This window comes from Oryctolagus cuniculus, chromosome 5 (genome assembly GCF_051225735.1).
Source record: "Oryctolagus cuniculus isolate XC-2025 breed Fujian yellow rabbit chromosome 5, ASM5122573v1, whole genome shotgun sequence".
NCBI classification, from domain to species: Eukaryota; Metazoa; Chordata; class Mammalia; order Lagomorpha; family Leporidae; genus Oryctolagus; species Oryctolagus cuniculus.
In genome coordinates this window covers 19,553,111-19,578,211 of record NC_142871.1, presented here as the reverse complement: position 1 = coordinate 19,578,211, position 25,101 = coordinate 19,553,111, and the positions used below count along the sequence as shown (strand labels likewise).

The window sequence follows — 25,101 nt, the reverse complement described above, 5'->3', positions numbered from 1 at the left end:
TGCAGGGTGGCGAGCAGACCCATGGGTAGTGGGGCCGGGTAGAGAACGTAGGAGGGCCCTAGAGCTGTAGCCTGGCAGGTGACTCCACGGTGACCTTAGGTTTGTCACAGCCACCAGGAGGAAAGTACTTTTTGTTGCAATCAAGTGCAGTAATACGGGTAGATAATGGAAGCACAGGTTGCAGGTAATAATGTTCTTCCTTCAGCAGGCATGCACTGGCCATTTCCATTTCTCCGTGCTATGCTATGGGGCATCACTTAAGTACAAGCAGGTCTCCAATGCTGACCTTGATCTTAAGACCCTGTGGTGGCCTGGCCCATGTGAACCCTTCCTGGCATGGTTCTGCATTAGTCATGGCCCTGAGAGGTCCCTTGTGTGGGATTCGGGAGGTGGAAGCCATGTTTGTGAGGGGCTGTGACGGTTGGCCGAGAACAGCAGGCCCCACGGCAGCTTGCACAGGGTGCCACCTGTCTGCTAGCTCACCTTGTTGGCAGCAGGAGAGAACGGCAGAACCTGCCAGATCTCCCTTGGCCCCTCCGAGGCCCGAGCCAGGCGCACGCAGGTCCCTTGTGAAGGGCGCCGGCCTCTCCCATAGTCACCCACAGCATCGGGGTTGAACGGGTGAGAAGCGGATGTGGACTGCGCTTGGCTTGGTGGCTCCTGTGGTCCCTGGGGCTGCGTTTTGTCCACCTCCTTGCTCACATTGGCTTCCTTCCTTCCTGCCATCCTGGCTGACGTAGCATGAGTCCAGGCTCCACGATGGACGCCCACTCCTGCATTACCCACGGTGCTTCTCTGACCCAGCCTTGCCCTGTCCAGCCCCTGAAGGATCGTGATGATGTGCGGCTGCTGATTCATCTGGGAACAGGAAAGAACCTAGGACTTGGACTTTATCTCCTTTTAAATGCCCATTTGGGTGTATATTTTTAATGTAAATACCCATAGAATTGATGTTAATAGATGCTTGCAGTGGTCAGTGGATAGAATACATGCACATATTAATATGTGTGATTATTGTGCTCCAGCAGTTTCCACCCTCCTCCGTGTCAGGCCGTGCAGTACCATATAAACACAAACTGGAGGGAGGTCTGTGCCTCCTGTTTTCCTGACTCAACTTCCACATCCTGCAGGCATTAGGAGCGCATGGGTCTAGAAGGGCGGATACAGAGAGTTCTGGAAGGACAGAGTTGTTAGTCCTGTTTCCTGAGACCCTCCATTCTTCAGGGGGGATTTGTGGTAACTGGGAGCCACATACACACAATAATGGGGCCCTGGGCACCCTGGCCATCTCTCCAGATCAAGAATTAGAGGTAGGTTCTGGCAACTTCTGGGTGTTTCTGGAGAGAGGGGGTGGGAGGTATGAAGTCAGCCCCCCTCTAGCCCTCTGCCTGGGGTGTGCCCCAGGGTCCTCTCTCATCAGCATGAACTCATCTGGCCCTTGGGTGCAGACTTCCAGCTGTTGCTTGTTAAAAATCTTTTCCTGGAGACACACTGCTCCAGCCCAGTCCATCTGTAGAAAAGCCTGGAGTGATGCCTCAGAGGAAAATACCTGAGGCTGATTACCATATTCAATGAGTTTCTCCAGAGTGACCTGGCAGAGTGGGACCAGAGAGCTGGTGTAAACAGGGACGTTGGGTGAATTCACCAAGCTGGAACCAGGAACCACTGTCAGTTGTTTTTTTTTTTTTTTTTTTTAATGGCTGTAGCTATTTCACCTGAAAGGTTGCTACAAAGTGTTTATCACCCCCAAATCTTCAAGCTAATTAAAGGTGAAAAAACACTGGGAAGACACTCAGGACATCAGTTAAGTTTCCGTGTATTGCCCTGATTTCTGTGAGTGGATTTGGCTGTTATGTAGATGCTTGGGTACCGTGTAACTTGTATTACGTGGGCTGTATCATTCCTGCACTTATGGACAGAAAAGGTAGAGAAGCGATACATGAGTCAGGTGCCTCTCCTCTTCTTCTCCATTCTGAGCAGTTAGAGCCTCACTTAGAGTGCTCCCTTGGGGCACTGCCTTTCTAGATAGTGAAACAGGATGACTGCAGGTTCATTTGCATATAATCTGCATATGCCTGATTACAGTGTATCTCCTGCTGTTTCTAGAGACCACCCTTCCCTCCTTAAGTCTGTCAAGATGCTCTAACCCATAAATCACAACTGGGGAAAGGAGAGAGCAAATTAGAACAAAAATAAGAAGACAAATGCTGCCTGTTTTCAGTTTGCAGGCACAGGAGTGCACTGGGATAAATCTCAGAAATACTGCCGAACAGGGTGGGAGAGAACAGTACGGCTTCTCTCTGACTTCTCGCAGTCCATCCCAGATGAGTTGTTTGGTACCAAGACCTTTGTAGCTGTAGTTTTGTTTTTGTTTTTGTTTTTTGTTTGTTTGTTTTTTAAAAGATTGATTTATTTGAAAGGCAGAGAGTTACAGAGAGAGAGAGAGATCTTCCAACCGCTGGTTCACTCCCCAGCCAGAGCTGGGCCAATCCCAAGTCAGGAGCCAGGAGCTTCTTCCAGCTCTCCCACATGCCAGGAACTTCTTCCAGGTCTCCAACATGGGTGCAGGGGGCCCAGGAACTTGGGCCATCTTCCGCTGCTTTCCCAGACACATTAGCAGGGGGCTGGATTGAAAGTGGAGTTAGCAGGGACTCAAGCCAGTGCCCATATGGGATGCTGGCATCTCAGGTGGCTGCTCTACCCACTGTGCCATGGCACCAACCTCTCTGTAGTTTTAAGTCTCTACGTTTTTGTGGATGGGTGTTTGTGCAAGTGCTCTGTGGCTTTGGGGGACCTGAGGGGAACGTTGCATGTGTTTGACTTTGATTGACCTATCACTGGTGGTGAGATTTAATTTACCCCCAGGGAAAATGGTGGACACATGGACAGTGTGACCCCATTCTATATAAGACAATGAAAGGGAACATGAATTCGCTTGTCTCTTTTTTCTTGTTGTTAAAGAAAGGGGTGGGAAAAATCATCTGAAAAGATAATGTGACTGGAAGTTGCACAATGTCCTCTTAAAAATTCTTTTGAGGAAATAAATAAGGTTTTCCCCTGTTCCTAAACTGGAACTAATATTGTGTTAGCCTAATGTGCGAGAACCAACGAGGGAGAATAAGAAAGAAATGCAACAGATTAGGCAAGCCATAAACTGTAGACCAGAAACCTTGACTGCCTAGAAGTTCAGAAAGGAATCTACGTCAGTGTTTTAATAATAGTGTTCTTGATGATAAACTCAGAGATGATTGAAATCATAGGCGTTCACTTCGCACTCTGCACAGTAGCATTTGGGGTTGAGTCCGACGCAGGCTTCACATTCCTGAAAAGATATAGTAAGTATGGAGTCACTGAAACAGCAACAGTGTTACTTAAGTTCCAGTGTTACTTAAGTTCCCGTAGTCTCGTGCTACGAGCAATTACTGTAGAAATGACTATATTCACTGAGCAGGTCTGTAGCCATCTCAAGCAAGAATAAGTTGGGTAAAATGATGCAAAGGTTGCCAGATCGTCTTGAAAGAGCTTGGATTTAAAAATCAAACCAACAGGGGTGGGTGTGGTGGCACGGCGGTTGAAGCTGCCGCTTCGGCCACCCGAATCCCGCCCGCATCAGAGTGTCAGCTCAGTTCCTGGCCACTCCACTTCTGCTCCAGCTCCCTGCTATTGTGCCTGGTAAGCAGGGCATCATGGCTTAAGCACTTGAGTTCTGCTACCCCTGTGGGAGACCCACATGGAGTCATGGCTCCTGGCTTCATCCTGGCCCAGCCGCAGCTTTTGCAGCCATTTGGGGAGTGAGCAAGCAAATGGAAGATACTCTCTCTCTTTCTCTCTGTGTCATTCTACCTTCCCAATAAATTAGTAAATCTTAACCACACAACACCTTATTGAAGTATGATGGACATATGTAAGGCTGTGTATATTTCATGTATACAACTTGATGAGTTTAGGGTAAGCGTATGCCCCTCAAACCATCAGTACGACCATGGCCATGAACATTTAGCTCTTCCCAGTGTTTTCCCAGCCTTCTTGGTTAGCATCCTTTTACATTTCAGGAGCCCACAGTGTGCGTGGATACTGAGAAAATCATCAGGGAGTGCCTTGGTTCGCTGGATCAGGGCATCAAGGATTCTTGGAGGGTAGGGGCTTCAAGGCCCGCTGTTAAGCAACACACATTCGTTTGCCTTCCTTGGCATTTAAATCATCAAGACTGATGCAAGTGGTAATTAGGGGGACTTACTGCACATCTGGAAAGCGATTCGGGAAGCGTAGAGGCAGCTGTACGGCCCTGGTCTAAATCACTGTCTGCCGGGTGCCGTGCGAGGGCTGGCTACGGTGGCACATGGCAGGCTGTGAAATATTGGCCGTCTTGGGCCCCAGTGGAGTAAAACAGCTGCTTTCTTCCTCCTGAGCAACACATATATTTTTCAGGTCCCCAGATTTTGGAGGAGTGCCGAGTGGTGGGGAGTGGGGTGGGAAATTAAACTTTCCGCTAGAAAGAAAGCAAGTTTGCTCAGTAGCCCGAAGGCTTAAGAACGGAAGAGTTGACTTGGAAGGTGTTCTTAGGCTGTGTGAGAGAGGAGGGGGAAAGTAAAAGTGGCTTTGCAACAGAGCTTTGCAAAAGATTTTTTGTTTTTGTTGTTGCCTCGACATGGGAGACCTAGAAGAAGCTCCTGGTTCCTGGCTTTGCCCTGGATCCACAGGCCACCCTCACAAGGCAGCTCTGTTCTCTCTCTGTCTGCTGGGGGACAGAGCTAAGGAAAGGCCGGACTGCAGAGGTGAACGGCAGTGGGGAGGCTTTGCCTCCTGGAAGGCAAGCAAACACCTCTGGGTTAATGGAGGTGGTGCTCTTTAATCCTAGGAGCCGCACAGGTGCTTCCCTGAGTGGCCAGGACAGTTGTGGAGTCGAGCCCTTTGTTTGGAGGCTGGTACTTGGCTCTCATGGTCATGGTCATGGCTGCTGGTATCTGGCGGTCAGGGCACAGACCTCTACAGGAGCTGCTCTCCGCTCTCTGCTAAAGTTGCCTCCAGGGATTGACCCAGTTGTGTGTGTGTGTGTGTGTGTGTGTCTGGCAGGGGTGGTGGGGTGGGGGGCTGCTCTGCCTCTCATTTGGCTGTCATTGGAGATTGCCTGTCTCCTCTCTGTTCTCCCAGTACGCATGCCCGGCTTCCTTTCTTAACCAGGGCAGGATAGGGCACTGTAAGCCAGGCTGGTATGTGGTGGGGTTACTCTGTAGAGTGGGTGGTGAGGGTGGTATGAAGGCCATGTCTCTGTGTAGCAAGGTCATTTTCATAGCTAGGACGGAGGCAGATGGGGCAAGGTGGCGTAAGGGGGCAGGGAGACCCAGGTAGGAGGTTGTGGCCACTGGGGCATGTGCTGTTGGGTTGGGATTAGCCAGAGCAGTGCTCAGCATCAGGATTCAACACGGTGTGTGTCAGGAACCCCCTTTCAGATACCTGGGCTGGCTTCCTTTCTCCCAGGAGGGATTCTCCTTGGGGCATCCTTTTTGGAGGCGGTACAGGGAGGGCTGGTAGGCTGACCTCCCTGAGCTTGTTTTCAGAGGGTCAGTGGCAGGTTTCCTTTTGCCTTGACTGTTGTTTCCCTAACTGACAGTTTGACAACAACATCTGGAACTGAAGGGTGGGTTCAGGACTGGCACTGTGGTGTAGTAGATTAAGCCTCCACTTTGTGGTGCTGGCATCCCATATGGGCACTGGTTCTAGTCCCAATTGCTCCTCCTCTGATCCAGCTCTCTACTGTGGCCTGGGAAAGCAGTAGAAGATGGCCCAAGTGCTTGGGCCCCTGCACCCCCGTGGGAGACCTGAAAGAAGCTCCTGACTCCTGGCTTTGGATCGGCACAGCTCTGGCCATTGTGGCCATTTGGGAAGTGAACCAGTGGATGGAAGACCTCTCTGTGTAACTCTGCCTCTCAAATAAATAAATAAAATCTTTTTTTGTTTAAAGATTTATTTATTTTATCTGAATGGCAGAGTTACAGAGAGGCAGAGGCAGAGAGAGAGAGAAGGAGAGGGAGAGAGAGAGGGAGAGAAATCCTCCATCCATTGGTTTTCTCCCCAAATGGATGCACTGGCTGGAGCTATGCTGATCAGAAGCCAGAAGCCTCTTCTGGGTCTCCCACGCAGGTGCAGGGGCCTGAGGACTTGGGCCATCTTCTACTGCTTTCCCAGGCCATAGCAGAGACCTGGATCTCTAACCTGCACCTGCACCGCAGGCAGCAGCCTCACTGACTACACCACAGCGCCGGGCCCCAGTAAATAAAATCATTAAAAAAAACCAAAAAGGTGGATTCCTCCCTCATCCGCTCTGTCAGCCGTGGCTGTGGTCTCAGCTATGCCTGTGTCGTGGACTTCGCCCAGACGTGTTCAGATGTTTAACGATCTCGCTGACCTTGTCCGCAGCTCTGCGCTAGGAACTGTGGAAGTGATTGCTTTACTGTGGAAGATGTTACTGCTGGGAAAGGAAGCATCTTTTCTGAAGAAATTGCTCTTCAGTTTCTGTTTCTCTTCCCCCTGAGATCTGTGATATGCAGAAGTGGGCAAGAGACGGCGGCTTGCGCTGGCCCAGGCTCTGACCAAGGTTGAAGTCTTAGCAGAAAGGCCCTGGGAGAAATCTCACCGCAAAGCTTGCTTGCGTCTTGGGCAGCTCTGAAGTGCTAGCCACGTGTCTCGGGGTGAGGCAGGGACACTGAGTAACCCAAGGGGCTGGGAGCAGTCTGGAAAATGAGGGGGTGACCTTTAAGTTGTCTCAAAGTTGTGTTTTCCTGGGTTGTCTTGGTGAAATCACATTTCTAGATTGTCTTCCCAGAGAGGGGACACATGGAGAGGGAAAACAGAGGCGAGAAGAGGAACTGTCTTTTAATGGATGAGTCGGAGAAGAAATGCATAGCTTACGGATGCACGCTGCATTTCTGTCGTCCCCTCCGAGTGTGAAATCTGTACAGCTTTTGCATCAGACATATTTCCCATGAACTTTCTGATGACCCCTGTATATGTGGATGTCAACTTCTTTTGCACTGCCGTTGTCTTATCTTCTAATTCCATTTCCACAGACTTTGTAATGTCCCATCTTACTTACTTGGGAATCCACTTCTGAAAGGGAGGCTCTTTAGCAGGAAGCAAGATCTTAGAGTGACTGTCAGCCAAGTAGATCCTGATCACTTCCTGTGTGCCGGGCAGACTGGACAAGCAGGCTGAGGTCTCATGTTTCACCTGGAGGTAGCCTCTCTTGTTATTCCAGTGTCACCAAGAGGTTAAGAAATGTGCCCAAGGTCACTCCCCCCGGGGGGGACTGCTTACTTGGGTGCCTGCCTCTGGGAAGGGACAAGTGACAGGTTTACTTATTTATTTGGGTGGATTTGCAATGTGTGCTCTTGCATCTGTACTTGGAATAACTAATGCGTAATAAGTCTAACAAATACTATGAATATTAATGACTACAATGATGAGTGGTGCATAGTAATGAACACTAGTGACTAATGAGTAAGATTTCCCACTTTTCCTGGAGAGCCAGTGAAGTATGTCTCAGATGCAATGATCCCTGTCGGGTGTCTGGGTCTCAGGCTCCTTTCAGATCTCTGGGAGGTGTGGGTTGAAGACCTTGGTGCCTTGGCATCAGACTGTCCTGGGTTAGAGACCTGGCCTTCTTACACGTTAGCCCTGGGATGGGGGTCAGAGCAGTCACTTAGCTTATCTGAGCTACTGTCTGCCCATTGATGCAATGAGGGAAAAAGAACAGGTCCCATCCCAGAGAGCTGTTCTGAGGATTCGGGGGCGTCATGGGTGAAATTTAGCCTGGCGCATGTCCACTGTGCAGTCAGCATTGGCCGTTCTTGCTGTAAGTGTTGGATAGGACTTGGCCGTGGGGTCTCTTGGAGGTGCACTGACCTGACTGCCTTTGTGTTTTTCCTGTCTTCCCCTTCCCCCTCCCTCTCAGGATGGTTCCCTGGGTAACATCGATGACCTGGCACAGCAGTATGCAGATTATTACAACACCTGCTTCTCTGACGTGTGCGAGAGGATGGAGGAGCTGCGTAAGCGGCGGGTTTCCCAGGACCTGGACGTGGTGAGTGCGTCGCCCTGGGCTGCCCTGCCCTTGGTCCTTCTCCCAGGCCTCGCTGAGCCTGGAGCCTCTGTGTGCTCACAGCTCTGCTCTCTTTTTTTTGGACAGGCAGAGTGGACAGTGAGAGAGAGAGACAGAGACAGAGAGAAAGGTCCTCCTTTTGCCGATGGTTCACCCTCCAATGGCCGCCGCAGCTGGCGCGCTGCGGCCGGCGCACCGCGCTGATCCGATGGCAGGAGCCAGGTGCTTCTCCCGGTCTCCCATGGGGTGCAGGGCCCAAGTACTTGGGCCATCCTCCACTGCACTCCCAGGCCACAGCAGAGGGCTGGCCTGGAAGAGGGGCAACCGGGACAGAATCCGATGCCCCGACCGGGACTAGAACCCGGTATGCCGGTGCCGCAAGGCAGAGGATTAGCCCAGTGAGCCGCGGCGCCGGCTCCTCTGCTCTTGTGCACCTGAAATTCAGGTCCCTGAAGGGCCAGCCTGCGTCTGTAGGTGACAAAGCAATGAGCATTGGCTGGGACACCATCATCACCCCAAAGACTGGATTTTTTTTTAAACTTTTTTAAAAAGATTATTTTTACGGGTGACCAGTGTGTGCTCTTGTTCATAGACCGTAAGCCCAAATTGTATTTAGCTGGTTCGTCTCATCTGTTCCTTCCTTTTTTCTTTTCTTCAAAAAAAAAAAAAAAAAAAAGCTAAAGCAGCAATAAATCGCCCATAATTGCTCACCTAGCAATAATCACCTGGATGTTTCAACAGTTCTCTCCATGTTTTCCTCAACATTTTAAATTGCAAGTGATTGCAAAGCAATCACTCACAGCCTTTTACGTAACATTTTACAATACTTCTTCCATGACATTGCAGTCTCTCTCTTCATGGTTGTATTCTCTTCTCACTTCTAGAGTGTTGAGATTCCTGTGGCCTTTATGTGTAGAAGTGGTAGAGCAGTCGGTGTGATAAATGATACTCTAGGTGCTTGCTGTGTAATCTGTACGAGTGCTGGTTACAATCTCTTACTGAAACTCCTGGGTGTATCCGAGTCAGTTTGCTACATACTGGATTCAGCTGAGGCCCCTGCTTTTCCCATTGTTTTGTTTTTGTTTTGCTGTGTTAGCCCAAGGAGCTCCTCAGGAAAAGGGGAAGGTGGGAGAAAAGGCCACCCCTCCCTGTCTCTTCACTCAGACCAACTCCTTTTGCACCTTGAATGCAGGGGGCTCCAGGGAGCTGTTTGGAATACCAGAGTCCCTCTGCCTTAAAAAAAAAAAAAAAAGTTGAAGATTGCTTACTCAATGAAATCTTTATCTATTTAAAAATGTTTCTATAAATGTAATTAGGATGGGAAAAAGAACAATAAAAAATTGACTAGTTTAGAACTAATTAAGATAAAGAATTTTTTTATTAATGAGTACTTTATTTTTAAAGATTTATTTATTTATCTGAAAGAGTAACAGAGAGATGAGGGAGAGATCTTCCATCATCTGGTTCATTCTCCAAATGACCCAGAGCCTAGAACTCCATCCATATCTCTCTCATGGGTGGCAGAGACACAAGCATTTGGGCCATATTCTGCTGCCTTCTCAGGCACAAGCAAGAAACCGAATTGGAGTTAGAGTGGCTGGGACTCAAACTGGCCCTCCAAAAGGATCGGATGTCGAAGCTTATCCCTATGTGTCTCCACACTGGCCCCATTAATGATTCATTTCATGTTACATCACCGGCTGGCATTGTGGTGTAATGGGTTAAGCCACCACTGGCAAAGGAGGCATCCTATGTGGGTGCCAGTTTGAGTCCCAGCTGTTCTATTTCTGATCCAGCTCTCTGCTATGGCCTGGGAAAAGCAGTGGAGGATGGCCCAAGTGCTTGGGCCCCTGCACCCCTGTGAGAGACCTGGAAGAAGCTCCTGGTCCTGGCTTTGGCCTGACTCAGCCTCTGTGCTTGCGGCCATTTGGGCAGTGAACCAACGGATGGAAGATCTCTGTATCTTTTCTCCCTTTCTCTCTGTAATGCTGCCTTTCATATAAATAAAACAATCCTTTTTAAAAAATTCATTTTATATTACTTCAAGGGACTGGTATTATTCAAGTGACCCAGCAAGTAGTTGAGTGCCACTGTGTGTGTTCCGTAAGTGGCTGTGACCTGCCTCCACCCCGATTCTGTCATTCTTAAAGGCTTTGCTTTCTTCCTTTAACTCGAACTAAGATTCCTGGGTCAGGAGTGCCATTGTAGGATAACTGCCAAATTCTCTTCCCTTTTTGTTTGCTGGTCCACACGGATGGGAATTAGTTTAATAGAGAAGTGTCCGTTGGGGCAGAGAGCCATTGTCCCAGGCGCCAGATACCTTGGCCAACACAGGGATTGTTTGTCCTGTGAGTGTCCCCTGACTTGGGTGAGTGGTGGGGTTATTTCCTTCTTCTTTTTTTTTTTTTTTTTTAACAAAGTAACCACATGCGTCAAAAGACTCACATGCCGTGCTAGAATTAATTAGGCTGTCTTATGTGGGGCCTAGTGGAAAAACTGTTTTCAGGGGTTGGCGTTTAGGGCGGTGGGTAAGAGGCTGCTTGGACTACCTTCCACATACAGTGCTGGGTTTGAGTCCTGGCTCTGACTCCAGCGTCCTGCTGATCTGCATCCTGGGAGGCGGCGGCCGGCGACTCAGATAGCGAGCTTCCTGCCGCCCACGTGGGAGACCTGGATTGAGTTCCCAGCTTGTGGCTTTGGCCTGGCCCCGCTCAAGCTGTTGCAGACAGTTGGGGACCGGCAGATGGGAGATTTCTGTCTGCCTTTGAAATAAATGAAATCATAAATTATGAAAAACTTTGAGATTCTTTCATTTTGGCAGTATTGCCACAATTAGAGTTTTACACGAAATTCTTGAATATTGCAAGTCTGGTGGCAAGTTTTTTGGCCTCCTCGACATTTCATTGTTTAAGGAGATGTGAATTAGTGCTCTGTTGAGAATTACAGCAGACTGAAGGTTGGGGTGACCATAAGGACCCCACGGTGTTTTGGGAACATCGAAGGCAGCTTCTAGGTCAGAAGCAAGGCTGCCTGTTGGTGAGATAAATACCTCCTCCTCTGTAAACAGGTGGGCCTGATTTGGTGCGCTCTGTTCCAGAGCTGCCAAACACCGTCTAAGGGGAACAGTGCACCACATGGCCGTAATTAGTTCTCATCAGAGGCGCAAGAATGCGGTGGTGGGGAAAGCTGATGGGAGCTGATTCCAGCCAGACTGCAGCTTGTCTACTCCTTAATTGTGGTTAGCAAGGAAAGTAAGATCCTGGATTGGCATATGCAGTTTCTCTATGAAATCCCAAGTAAGTGGCAGAGGGAAAGAAACCTGGAAGCTCAGGTTGCATGGTGTGTGTTTCCCGGGTTGGTCATAGGCATCAGGTCTCCTAAAGTCTATGTTAACAAGGTTTTCTTTTTTTTCCAATTTAAATTTTTTATTTTATTTGGAAGGCAGAAAGAGAGCATGTTGTTCGGGGTAGGGGCGGTGGTAGGAGAAAAAGGGAGAGGAAGGTCTTTTATCCACTGTTACACTCCTCACATGCCTGTAATGGCTGGGGCTGGGCCATGCTGAAGGCAGGAGGCAGGACTTCAATCTGGGTCTCCCATACGGGTGGCAGGGAACCAAGCACCGACCCATCACCTGCTGCCTGTCAGGGTGCACATGGGCAGGAGGTGAAGCCAGGGCTGAAACCCAGCTTCTCTGATATGGGATGTGCATGTCCCAACGGATGTCCCAGCCGCTCCACCAAATGCCAACCCCTAACGTCAGCATTAGATGTGCTTTGAGTTTATCCGTCCTGTAGGCCATGTGTGCAACATCAGCAACTTAGTGAAAGTTCCCTCCAACTTTGTAACCTTCCCTTTTATTGCCTCTGAATTTTGCTTGGTTGAGACTTTGAATTCTGTTTTTTGGCAACAAGGCAAAATGCTTGCCTGCTGGGCTGGTGGAGTGGCTTGGGGTCCGAGGACTTGTGAGTGGGTATTTTCCATGTTAACGAGCAGCTCTGTCTAAGCTGGTGTGACATGGCTTTGGGAAGGAGGGAATTGGGACACATTAGGAACCTACTGTGTCTATAGGAGGACAAGGAACATTGTGTTCACTGTGCCTGCTCTAGAACCAGTCATTTAGAGGCAGCTTTAAGTAAGGAGACTTGGGGCTAATGAGTTGACTTGGTTGATGACATTGTTTCACTTCAAATGCTCCCTGTACATTTTGGGGATTAAGGAGATATTCTGTAGAAAGAAAAAGAGGGGCAGGCACTGTGGTGCAGCGGTTAAAGCCGCTACCTGTAGTGCAAGCATCCCATATGGGCAACAGTTTGAGTCTCGGCTGCTCCACTTCCAATCCCGCTCGCTGCTGTGGCCTGGGAAAGCAGTAAAAGATGGCCCAAGTCCTTGGGCCCCTGCACCCATGTGGGAGACCCAGAAGAAGCTGCTGGTTCCTGGCTTCAGATCAGCGCAGCTCTGGCTGTTGAGGCCATCTGGGGAGTGAACCAGGGATGTAAGACCTCTCTCTCTCTCCCTCTGCTTCTCTGTAACTCTGCCTTTCAAATAAATATATCAATCTTAAAAAAAAGGAAGGATTTAGATATTTGTGTTTGGCTTTAGAAAGTCAAGAACCACATTGTCCTTAAAAGCTAATTACTGGCCAGCGCCGCAGCTCACTAGGCTAATCCTCCGCCTGCGGCGCCGGCACACCGGGTTCTAGTCCTGGTCGGGGTGCTAGATTCTGTCCCGGTTGCCCCTCTTCCAGTCCAGCTCTCTGCTGTGGCCCGGGAGTGCAGTGGAGGATGGCCCAAGTGCTTGGGCCCTGCACCCACATGGGAGACCAGGAGAAGCACCTGGCTCCTGGCTTCGGATCAGTGTAATGCGCCGGCCGCGGCGGCCATTGGAGGGTGAACCAACGGCAAAAAGGAAGACCTTTCTCTCTGTCTCTCTCTCTCACTGTCCACTCTGCCTGTCAAAAAAAAAAAAAAAAGGGCAAAAAAGCTAATAACTTGTCAATGGAAGAACAAGCCAACCCCCAAATTACTTGTGAAGGGAAGAACAAACGTGCCCACAGGGATGCTTGACTTAACACTGAGAAAGAAGAGGTTTCGGTGATAATGCTAGTAACTAGCTCTCTGATCTGATGTCAGGCCACTTCTCGGGGACCTAATCGCCTGGATCTGGCTGCACTCGATGGCAGGTCTCTGGGGCGGCTTAGTGTTGATGAAGGAAACAGAGGGTATGGATGGGTGTGAATCCAGCAGCACAAACAGGGATTGTGTCTCCAATATAAAGTGATAGGTGAGTTTTTATTTAGTGTCAGTTGGGCCTCGAAGGAATGCTGGGTTTGGAGCACCCTGCCTTGGCCTTTGCCAGGGAAATGGGACGGTACTGCTAGTGCACGGCGGAGAAATTGCCCACATCTCCTCGCATCTGGCTGGTCCCTGAGCATCCTGCATTTCATTGGCTGGGAGAAGCTGCAGTCAGAAATGACAGGAACTCTCCAAGGCCCCAGTAGGTCTGCCTCTAGTGTTGGGAATTCTGACATCTGCCAAAGAAACTTGGTGGCCAGGGAAGGGATGCACTGTGGGTGGCTGCTTAGTACTGGCACTGCCAGCCTCCTTGGTGTCTTAGAGGTTGAATCTCCTTGGGTCTTGGCAAACAACAGTTCATGTGGTTGTTGGTTTGCTACAGGGCTGGCAGAGGTGTCCCCACCTACGGCAACACAGCATTCATGGTGACACATTCATTGCAGCCAAAGCCAGGGCTGGCCTTAGTGCCAAGTCCTTATCACGATTGTGTGTGTACAAGGAAAGTTGAGCCTGGGCAGAGACTCAGCCAGGTCTTTACGGATCGGAAATGTCAATAAAAGCATTGCGTGTTTCGTGGGAAATGGGATAATAGAACCATTGTCCAAGGCGTGTAGGAGTGACGCTGGAATCCAAGTGCTATTCCTTGGAATTTGCCTAGTTTGATTTTTCCAGATTACCTTTTAGTAAATTAGTCTTTCCAGATAATGAAATATGTCCAGATGGAGTTCTGCACTAAGAGGCGCTAGGAACAGTTTCTGCCATGACTAGTGTTCATTCTTGGGGCTTTTTAGACTGTCTCCGGCTCCCACCCCCAACCCCAGTCAGGAATCTCAGCCCCTGGGCAGCTTGGTGGCAAAAGGGCCGGAGTCGGGGTGTCCAACAGACCCAGGTGACACTCTGTCTCTGGAATACCCGAAGCGTTAGTGTGTTTTCTGTTGCTGTAGCAAAATGCCTGAGAGTCAGCATTTACAAAGAAGAGAGGTTTACATAGCTCACAGTATAGGAGGCTGAAAGTCCAAGTTCAGGCACCCTCCCCCCCCATTGATTCCGCCTCCCCTGAGGGTCTCACGGTGGGTGGTACTCTGGCAGGACCAGAAGCCGGAGAGGAAGGAGGCCAGTCCCACTCTTTTCCCAATGACCTTCTGGCAGCCCTGCTCATGACCTCACCCTCTTCAAGTAACGTCACCACGCTGGGACCACACTTCCCACACAGGAGCCTTTGGGGACACCCACTCAAACCACATCCAAACCCAGGCACCTGGCAACTTCATCACCTTTTAAAGCTCCAATTTCCCCATCTGCAAAGTAAGGGTTAAAAAAAATCTCATAAAGTTACTCTGAGAATGAAATGGAGAAACTATTATTGCTAGTGACCTAGCACTCTTTTTTTTTTTTTTTTAATTTGAAAGTCAGAGTTAAACAGAGAGAGAAGGAGAGGCATAGAGAGAGGTCTTCCATCTGCTGGTTCACCCCCAATTGGCTGCAACGGCTGGAGCTGTACCAATCTGAAGCCAGGAGCCAGGAGCTTCTTCCGGGTCTCCCATGTGGTGCAGGGGCACAAGTACTTGGGCCATCTTCTACTGCTTTCCCATAGCAGAGAGCTACATTGGAAGTAGAGCAGCTGGGACTCAAACTGGTGCCCATATGGCACACTGACACTGCAGGCGGCGTCTCTACCCGCTATGCCACAGCCCCAACCCCAACCTAACACCATTCTTTTCTTTTCCTTCCTTGGTCTTCCTAGTGCAGAAATCCCTATAGTGATGCTGGAGAGTATTTGTTGTTTGCATTTCATTATTATTTATTTCCAAGAGTGCAAGGATTATTTTTTGTGACTTTTGGGAAATTTCAAACATACAAAACCAGTTTAGTATAATGAACTTCCTGTGCCTATTACCCAGTTTCAACAGTTACCCTCATTCTGCCTTTCCTGGTTCATCTTATTCCCTACTCCACTCTTTATTTTTTTTTTTTTTTAAGATTTTATTTATTTATTTGAAAGTATGAAAGGCAAAGTTACAAAGGAAGAGAGACAGTATGAGAGAGAGGGGTCGTCCATCCACCGGTTCACTCCCCAAATGGCTGCAACAGCTGGAGCTGAGCTGATCCAAAACCAGGAGCCAGGAGCATCCTCTGGGTCTCCCTTGTGGGTGGCAGGGGCTCAAGGACTTGAGTCATCTCTGCTGCCTTCCCAGGAGCATAAACAGGTAGCTGGATCTGAACTGGAGCAGTGGACTCTTGAACCAGTGCTCATAAGGGATGCTGGCATTGTAGGCAGTGGCTTATCCCCCTGTGCCTCAATGCTGGCCTCTGTGTGCAGCTTTTGTTTTGTTTTATTCACTGCTCTTTATGGTTGGCTACAGAGAGCAAAGCATGTGGGAAGCAGGCTTCCCGTACATTTGAGCTCCCTGACTATTGGAGAAAATGATAAGAGAAGTGAGGCTAGCCCTGGCTCGTGGGTCCCCAGAGGACAAATAGACCCCCCGAGTTCCTGTTCCCATTTTTCAAGGATAAGAATGAGAACCGCGCTGCCTTTTACGGCGCGTTATCTTGCCAAAGCCCAGTTGTCGCTCCGAGGGGTGTTTGTTTCCGTTCCGTGCGTTTTGTGGTAACTGATGTTATTCTCTAGCTTGGCGCCCCTGTTCCCTTGCAGATTGCAATCGCAATCCGTGGGCATCAGTGGCGAGTCTGACCCGCATTCTGCTGTGGGGCTCGACACTTGATGGCCCCAAACACTGAGGCTTTATGTCCTCAGCCAGATGGCAAATGCAGTTCTGTGCGGCGGCTCTTCTCACACAAAGTCGCGTTTGTATTTCAGTGCCCAGCCCCGATTTAGTCAGCAGTTTTTGTGCACGGCGCTGGGTGAGCATAGACATCCGCACATTTCTTGGTGCTGGATTCGATCTTGGTATCCCAAGAAGGTTTTCACGCAAGTTGCACTTGGCTCAGGTGAGTTTTGGCCTCCTTACACTCAGACCCTTCGTGGGCTCCTTGTGCAGTACTGGGAACCAGCCGGTTGCTTGTGTCTTGCGTGGAGAAGTCTATGGGGAGGGTGTTTGGTGCAGAAGTTGAAAATGCCACGTGGGATGCCCACATCCCATATTGGAGTGCTTGGGTTGCTCAGGTCCAGGCAGTGGCTCCTGTTTCCAGCTTCCTGCTCATGTACATCTTAGGGGACAGCAGGTGATGGCTCAAGTGCTTGCGTTCCTTGCCAGTCACGTGGGAGACCCAGATTGAATTGCAGGTTCCTGGCTTCAACCTGGCCCAGCCCCAGCTGCTCTGGGCATTTGGGGAATGAACCAGAAGATGGAAGCCATGTGTCTGTGTGTCTGTCTGCGTCTCTCTCTCTCTGCCCCTCCCACAGTGTTCTTCCCTGTAACCAACCTCAGCTTCATTTACATTTTTTGCTCCTGACTGATTTTTGTTTGTTTTGCTTTAATAAAACAGAATATGCCTGGGGGAATTAAAAACCAAAATAGCACACTGCTTAAAACACAACTGCTTGCCAGGAAGGGCAAAGCCTTGGCTTTGTTGCTGTTTCCATTTCCATATGACAGAGAGTTCCTAGCTGTGAGACTGGCGCTGGATGGGGAGAGAAGCCAAGAAGCGAGTACAAGAGGCCACTTTGATGACAGAAGCCAGGGCTCGGGCGAGGAGAGGAGCTCTGTTGTTTCTGGAATCCGGAGCTTTCAGAGGGTGAATGAGGCCCAGGCTAGGTGCCTTTTTGCAACCCTAGGCTATTAAAAACTGGTTACCAAAATTGTAGTGTGATCTAGATGTTTACATTTAACAATTAAACACTTTCACCATGGAAGATTACGGTATAATTTATTGGTGCTAATCACAAGCTAATCATAGGCTATTTAAAAATGTTAATTTGTAGCATACTAGAGGCAATGTGGTCTTCATGGGAGACAATTTTTTTCCTAATGTTTATTTTTTTTTTCCATCTACTTGAAAGGCAGAGTGACACAGAGATGTGACATCTACTGGTTCGCTTGCTAAATGCCAGGGTTGGGCCAGGCCAAAGCCAGGAGCCTGGATCTCCCACAGGGGTGGCAGGGACCCAAGCACTTGAACCATCAAGTGTGATGAATGCTTGACTTTTTTCCAGGACTTAGCTGAGTTTCTGTGGTCGTGTCTACCCTCATTTGGTGATGCCGGCTGTCTGAAGACCCTTGGGGAAGACTAAGTGGCTCAGGCCACGTGGCCCACGTGTCCTCCAGGGCCCTGCCTGGGGCAAGAGAAGGGTTGGCTTTTGGAATGGAATTAGACAGATGCATGCAGGGCCCAGCCTGGAGGTCAGCTGGGGCAGAGCTTAGGAGCCCTTCTTGGTGTTGGCACGCATGCCTGACCTTGGACTCCTGGTCTCTATTTGGACTGGCCTCCCACCACAGCCCTGGTGCCTCCAAGAGACACAGGGCAGGAAGAATGGATTCTTGGATCACCAAGTGCACCGCCTGAAGCTTTCTTTGGCCACTTCTTCCCAGACCTGTACAACCGCTTCACCAGTATGTTTTGATTTGAAGCTGTCTTTTCTTTCACTTTGAAACATTTCACAAAAAAAAAGAAAGCACACTGGTAAAATGCTAAGCTGATTTATTTGGTGCAGTTGGTTCAGTGATTCTGGATTTTCTTTTTTCTTTCTTTCTTTTTTTTTGACAGGCAGAGTTAGTGTGAGAGAGAGAGAGAGACAGAGAGAAAGGTCTTCCTTTTTCCATTGGTTTACCCCCCAAATGGCTGTTATGGACAGCGCGCTGCGCAGATCCGAAGCCAGGAGCCAGGTGCCTCCTCCTGGTCTCCCATGCGGGTGCAGGGCCCAAGCACTTGGGCCATCCTCCACTGCCTTCCCGGGCCACAGCAGAGAGCTGGACTGGAAGAGGAGCAACCGGGACAGAATCCGGAGCCCCGACCGGGACCAGAACCCGGTGTGCCGGTGCCGCAGGCGAAAGATTAGCCTAGTGAGCAGCGGCGCCGGCCCTGGATTTTCAACTTGATGTTCAGCGCCAGGAAGGACACAATCTATTACCGTGGTCACTTAGGAAAATACATGTCTGTACCCTTAGAGCACAGCTCCTGTCTTTCCTTCTGTGTTTCACTGTAGTACTCAAAATCAGGTTCCAGCTTTTTTGGTTCCCTTGATCTCTCAATCCATGCCTTAGAAATGCTTTAATTTGGCAACTCTAGCAGTGCTTTCATACACTTAAAAAAAAAAGGATTTGTTTATTTATTTGAAGAGTAGAACAACAGAGAAAGAGGGGGAGACCAAGATCTTTCATTTGTGGATTCATTTACCCAATGGTCGCAGCAGCCAGCCATGTACCAGGTTGAAGCCAGGAACCTGGAACTCTATCCGGCTCTCCCATGCACCTGCAGGGTCTCAAGTACTTGGGCCATTTTCTGCTGCCTTCCCAAACACATTAGCTAGCAGGCAGCTGGACCAGCAGCAGAGGAGCTGACCCTGACACCGGCAGAGAGACAGTGAAAGAGACCTTCCATTCACTGGTTCACTCCCCACTGGCACTCCGATATAGGATGCTCCGATATGTCACTCCGATATGTCACAAGGGGCGGCTAAATCAATGGCGCCACCGTGCTGGCCCCTAGCAGTGGTTTCAGAATTCAGGTTTAGCAATAAGCCACCTGCTTCCATCTCTAGCATTCTGAAGTCTGTGCACACATTACTTCATTATAAGGGATAGTTTGGGAGACTTTCCGGGATTATTTAGAATATGAAGATGTTCTACATTTTTGCTCCGGCAATGCCATCCATCTCGTGGGCCCGGCAGAAGCTGATGGGACTTAATCAAAAATAAATCAAGAACAAGTCCAAACCGAATTGGCAGCACATCATGAATATTCGTGAACATCTGGATGTGTTGGGCAGCATTTTTTTTTTTTTTAATGCATGCGACAGCAGAGACATGGCTTCTTAACAAAGATGCCAAAAGGAAGACGGATCCCCATCTGTGATTTCAAAGGGTGTTTTTGTTTGTGGACGACCTTGCTCCTCAGGGTGTGGGTTTCTCTTTTCCAAGATATTCCTTTGATCTCTTCCATCTTTCAGACTCTATTTTGGTATTTTATCTCAATTCTTCATTGGAGTCAGTCGCTTGACTAAAGAAGATTAAACATTTCTTTCTAAGGGAGCATTTTCACTTCAGCAAAAATGGGCTGTTTTGTACTTCTGAACCATCTTGTACGTGCTGGTGACAGGATCCTCGTCGCCGTCCTCGGTGTGTCTTCCCTTCTGCAGAGCGCCTCACTGCCTAAGGTCCGAGTGAGCGCTCGAAGGCTGCTGTAATACCCGTGATGGTCGCGATCACAGAAGTGGCGTTTTTGACGCACATTTGAGTTGAGGCATCTCATATGTCTGCTGCCTTCGGTAGTTCTCTAAGAACCCCGCACGGTGGAGGATAGTCATCTTTGCATTTCAGCCGGGCCGAGGCAGAAAGCAATGCTCCCGAGAGGCAGTGGTGTAGCCTGGTTGGGGAGACCTGGTCCGCCACACCTGCCAGCCTGGACCTGCACTGCAAGGAGTGTCAGTGACTGATGGGGTTGTCGTGAAGGTGAAATAAGAGGATGTGTGTGGCACGCTGGGCATGGTTCCTGGGTACATGCTAGAGCTCAGTGAGAACATACAATAAATATTACTGTTTTTTAAAATTAAAAAATGATTTGAAAGGGAGAGTGACAGAGAGGGAGAGACAGTGAGAGAAAGAGACCTTCCATTCATTGGTTCACTCCCGAAATGGCTGCAATGGCCAGGGCTGCTAGGCCAGGCTGAAGCCAGGAGCCTTGAACTCCACCTGGGTCTCCCATGTAGATGGCACAAGCCCAGGCACTTTGGCCATCTTCCAGGTGCATGAGCAGGGAGCTGTATTGGGAGCAGAGCAGCTGGAGCTCAAAGCTGATACTCTTTTATGGGCTGCATGCAGCAGCTTAAACTGCTGTGCCCCAACACTGACCACTATTGTTGCTATTTCTAGTAGAAATACTAGTTATTGAGAAGACTACTAATCATAAAATCACAACTTATTAAAACTGGTAGCTAGTGTCAGAGATAGGATTTGAATCCAAGAGATGATGGCTATATTCTTTGACTCCTCCCAGGCTACCAACCTTGAATTTTCTTCTTAGGAGATTCCTCAGCGCCTCTCAGGAGAGCCCATGATATCTATTTTTTTTTTTAAAGATTATTTATTTGAAAGTCAGAATTACACACACACACACACACACACACACACAGAGGAGAGGTAGAGAGAAAGAGGCCATCCACTGGTTCACTCCCCAGTTGGCTGCAACAGCTGGAGCTGTGCCGATCCAAAGCCAAGAGCTTCTTCTGGGTTTCTCACATGGGTGCAGGGGCCCAAGGACTTGGGCCATCTTCTACTGCTTTCCCAGGCCATAGCAGAGAGCCACATTGGAAGTAGAACAGCTGGGATTCGAACCAGCGCCCATATGGGATGCCAGCACTGCAAGCGGCGGCTTTACCTGCTACGCCACAGCACCGGCCCCTCATGATGTCTTGATGTGCAGATTAATCTATGTGCTTGCAATGCAAAAGGGCAATAGTAAAAAGTATAATTTACTGTAAAAATACTAATATAAAATTACTTTTATTGTACAAATTATGATACCCATAACAATTTTTAAAAATTCCTTAAAATAGAATTTTTAAATCTTCAGTACACATTTCCAAAAGATAGCATTTGAATTGATATTTGAATTGATAGCATTGAATTGAATTTCTCTTCCCTCTCTTGCCTTGCATATGCACATTCCTTCACATATGAACATGCATGATATTTTACCAATCTCAGATTCAGCAGCAAATTAAAAGAGAGTTTGTTACCAGAGAGAGTCATCTATATTGGTAAGAAATGTTAGCATTTTTAAAACAGATAAAACAAGTCCAACACCCAAAGCCAGGACTGTTAGAAGAGGGACAAACAAACAACTTAACATACTTTATAATTCTTTTTTTTAATTCATTTTTTAAATTTTTATTTATTTTTTGACAGGCAGAGTGGACAGGGAGAGAGAGAGAGACAGAGAGAAAGGTCTTCCTTTTGCCTTTGGTTCACCCTCCAATGGCTGCCGCAGCCGGTGCGCTGCGGCTGGCGCACCGCGCTGATCCGAAGGCAGGAGCCAGGTGCTTCTCCTGGTCTCCCATGAGGTGCAGGGCCCAAGCATTTGGGCCATCCTCCACTGCACTCCCTGGCCACAGCAGAGAGCTGGCCTGGAAGAGGGGCAACCGGGACAGAATCTGGCGCCCCGACCGGGACTAGAACCCGGTGTGCCGGTGCCACAGGCGGAGTATTAGCCTAGTGAGTCACGGCACCCGCCGGCCACTTTATAATTCTTTATTTTAGTTAAAAAAAATTAATGAGAGAGGCAGAGAGAATGAGACAGAGAGAAAGAAAGAACTCCCATCAGCTCATTCACACCCCAGTTGGCTGCAAGTCTCTAAAACAGGGATGGAACCAAGAGTTTGAGACACACTCCAGGACTCCTATGTCAGGGACCCAACTACTAGAACCATCACCACTGCCTTCCAGGGTCTGCATTAGCAGGAAGCTGGAATCAGAAGCAAGAGCCAGGAACTGAACTGGCAGCTTACCTGCTGGGTCGAACACCCACCCCATACTTTATAATCCTTTGGGCAGTCCTGAATTTTAAAGACTCTATTTATTCCCTACATTGTTTTAGAATGCAGGGGCTAAAGGCTTCAGATGATTCTGTTCAAGGAATTAAAATACAGACATTTTGTTTTACCTGTAGCTGTCATAGAACAACCTAACATTAGAGGGTTCTTTCATATTGTAAGTCATGGTATTGCAGGATCGTTCTTCCAGAGACGGGTAATGGAGGGCATGTCACACTTTTCCTGAGACAGAGTGGAAGGGAATTGGCAAAACAGCAACATAAATGCAGCATTTCCTGGCCATCTGACGTGTTTCGGTCACTAAACTTGGTGTCATGGAGAAATTCCTAGTACGATAGAAAATGCAAGTCATTGATCAGGAGGATCATGTCACAGTGGGGCAGGACAGCCACAGGTGAGGGTCGTGGGGATCATCTCATTCTCCAGAGTGGGGCAGATCTGCAGAGAACAAATCCTGGCCCTCTGGCAGTTCTCACTGGGAGGTGTAGCACATTAGGACCACAGAAATAAGGTAAAGGTGGGTGACACGTGGGCGTGGGACAAATCAGCTGACCTGCTCTGGAAGACAAGGTCCCTCTGGCTAAGGGGAGCCTCTGTCCACAACCTAGAGTGAAGCGCAAGATTGGTTTCTGAGCAATGGGACGGGGACATGTGTAACTTGCCCAGCTCCTCCTAAACACGTCAGCTCAGCCAGCAGAAACGAGCAGCTAAGGTTTAGCTGAATTTGACAAAAGGGCAATGATAGTTAGAGTGATTATGCAGAGTGTAGTGATATCCAAGACTGGACTTAGATGAGAGTACTTCAGAAAGTCTTTGGAAAAATCGAATTAAAAATTAAGCTTATTTTCTCGCAAAAGAAATTTTGAAACCCATGCCTAATTTCTCATAATATGCAGTTTCATGAAGTGTTCGCAAACCCTACACAAACACACAGATGCTTCCTTTTCAGGTAGATACCATTTAATTAAATGCTGTAATCGATCATCTTCTTTATAAGACATTTATTGAATACTTACCATGTGAAAGCATACAGTGCATATTCTCTCAGAGTGCTTCCATAGGGCTTTAAATATATTTAAAATAAGATATAATTTGTATGCCATAAAACTTACCTCTTAAAAAGTTCAGTGATTTTTGATATATTCAGATTGTATGACTTTTGCCCCTAATTCCAGAATTCCGCAGTGTTTTGAATTCTATTTTCATCTTTCTTTTGTAAGTGTACACCAGATATGTTGCCTCTTCCTGGTCTGCAGCTGGAACATTTCTCTGTACGTAGCAGGTGATCAGTAAGCACGTAGGGGGAGAATGAGTGACAGTAGCCATGCATGTTGGAGATATTTCCATTCCTATCCGTAAAAAGTGAGGCTTTTTTTATTACCTTCTTCTTTTTTTGAAATAAACAGTATGGCCGGCGCCGCGGCTCACTAGGCTAATCCTCCACCTTGCGGCGCCGGCACACCGGGTTCTAGTCCCCGTCGTGGCACCAGATTCTGTCCCTGTTGCCCCTCTTCCAGGCCAGCTCTCTGCTGTGGCCAGGGAGTGCAGTGGAGGATGGCCCAAGTGCTTGGGCCCTGCACCCCATGGGAGACCAGGATAAGTACCTGGCTCTTGCTATCGGATCAGCGTGGTGCGCTGGCCGCAGCGCGCCGGCCGCGGCGCGCCGGCCGCGGCAGCCATTGGAGGGTGAACCAACGGCAAAAGGAAGACCTTTCTCTCTGTCTCTCTCACTGTCCACTCTGCCTGTCAAAAAAAAAAAAATTAGTAAGAAAAACTTTTTAAATTTTAAATCCTTTTAATTTGAAAGGTAGAGTTACAGAGAGAGAGAGAAAGAGGGATTTTCATCCCTTAGTTCACTCCTCAAATGGCCTCAGTAGTCAGAGCTGGGCCAGGCTGAAGCCAGGAGCTCCATCCAGGTCCCTACATGGGTGGCTGGGGCCCAGGCATTTGGGCCATCTTCTGCTTTCCCATGCATGTTAGTAGGGAGTTGGACGGGAAGTGGAGCAGCCAGGACTTGAACCACTGCCCATATGGGATGCTGGTGTCACAGGCAGTGGCTTAACCCATTATGCTACAGCATGGGCCACAGTAAGAAAAACTTTTAAAGCAAGAATGTTTTAGAACTACAATTCTGGAAAAGAAAGGCCTTTAATACAGCATAAACCTACTGGCTAATGTAAAAATATGTTAAGTTCAAATTTCTGATTAGAGGAGGAAAGGATTCCAATTACAGCATATTTGATAATTTAAAAAATCTCCTTAATACTTGCTTATATAAACCTATGTCTTTTTTAAAAGATTTATTTATTTGTTTGAAAGGCAGAGTCACAGAGAGACAGAGAGAGGTCTTCATCCGCTGGTTCACTTCCCAGACAGCTGCAATGGCCGGAGCTGTGCCAATTCAAAACTAGGAGCCAGGAGCTTCTTCTGGGTCTCCCACGTGGGTGCAGGGGCCCAAGCACTTGGGCCATCTTCTGCTTTCCCAGGCCACAGCAGGGAGCTGGATGGCAAGTGGAGCAGCCAGGACTCAAACCAGTGCCCATATGGGATACAGGTGCAGCAGGGCAGGGCTTTCACTCGCTGTGCCACAGTGCTGGTACCACCCTCCAGTCTCTTTAGCAGTCTGTTTGTTTTGGGCTTGTTTGTTTTGGCTGCCTGCATGAACCCCTAAAATTACCTCTGCAGGACTTCATTAGGAGGCCTGGTGCGAACATTGCAGCTGTGAGTGAAATCTGCTTCTGCGCTGCAAGAGAGAAAAAAGAAGTGATAAATACAGGCAGCTGGCGGCCGGTGAATGTTGTTTTAATGTGCTGGGCTGTGTTAAATAGTGCGGCTGTTTGCATACAGATTCCTGAGCGCCAGTGTTCTGACTGAGACTAGCACCCCAAGAGGCAGCCCCCAGATGTGCACCACCATCTGGGACAGCCCCTGGGGCCTGGTGTGGCGCAGATGTGGAGAGATGGGTCAGCAAGGACCTGAGATAGCCGGCCTGGCTGGAGGTGCATTCAGGCAGAGAGAACCAAATCAGGAGCCACAGGAGAGAC

General features: G+C 48.7%; 1 protein-coding gene across 6 annotated transcripts in view; it reads left to right on the top strand.

Annotated features, from left to right (window-relative positions):
- SASH1 (SAM and SH3 domain containing 1) overlaps positions 1–25,101 on the top strand; it is a 324,812-nt gene that overhangs the window by 170,120 nt on the left and 129,591 nt on the right. For 5 of the 6 annotated variants that reach the window (XM_051855276.3, XM_051855275.3, XM_070073463.2 and 2 more), the window contains exon 2: positions 7,952–8,080. In XM_051855276.3, the coding sequence (XP_051711236.3) occupies positions 7,952–8,080 (129 nt within the window). Of the gene's footprint in view, positions 1–7,951; positions 8,081–16,318; positions 16,339–25,101 lie in introns of those variants that run through there. The other variant, XM_070073462.2, reaches the window with a different exon arrangement.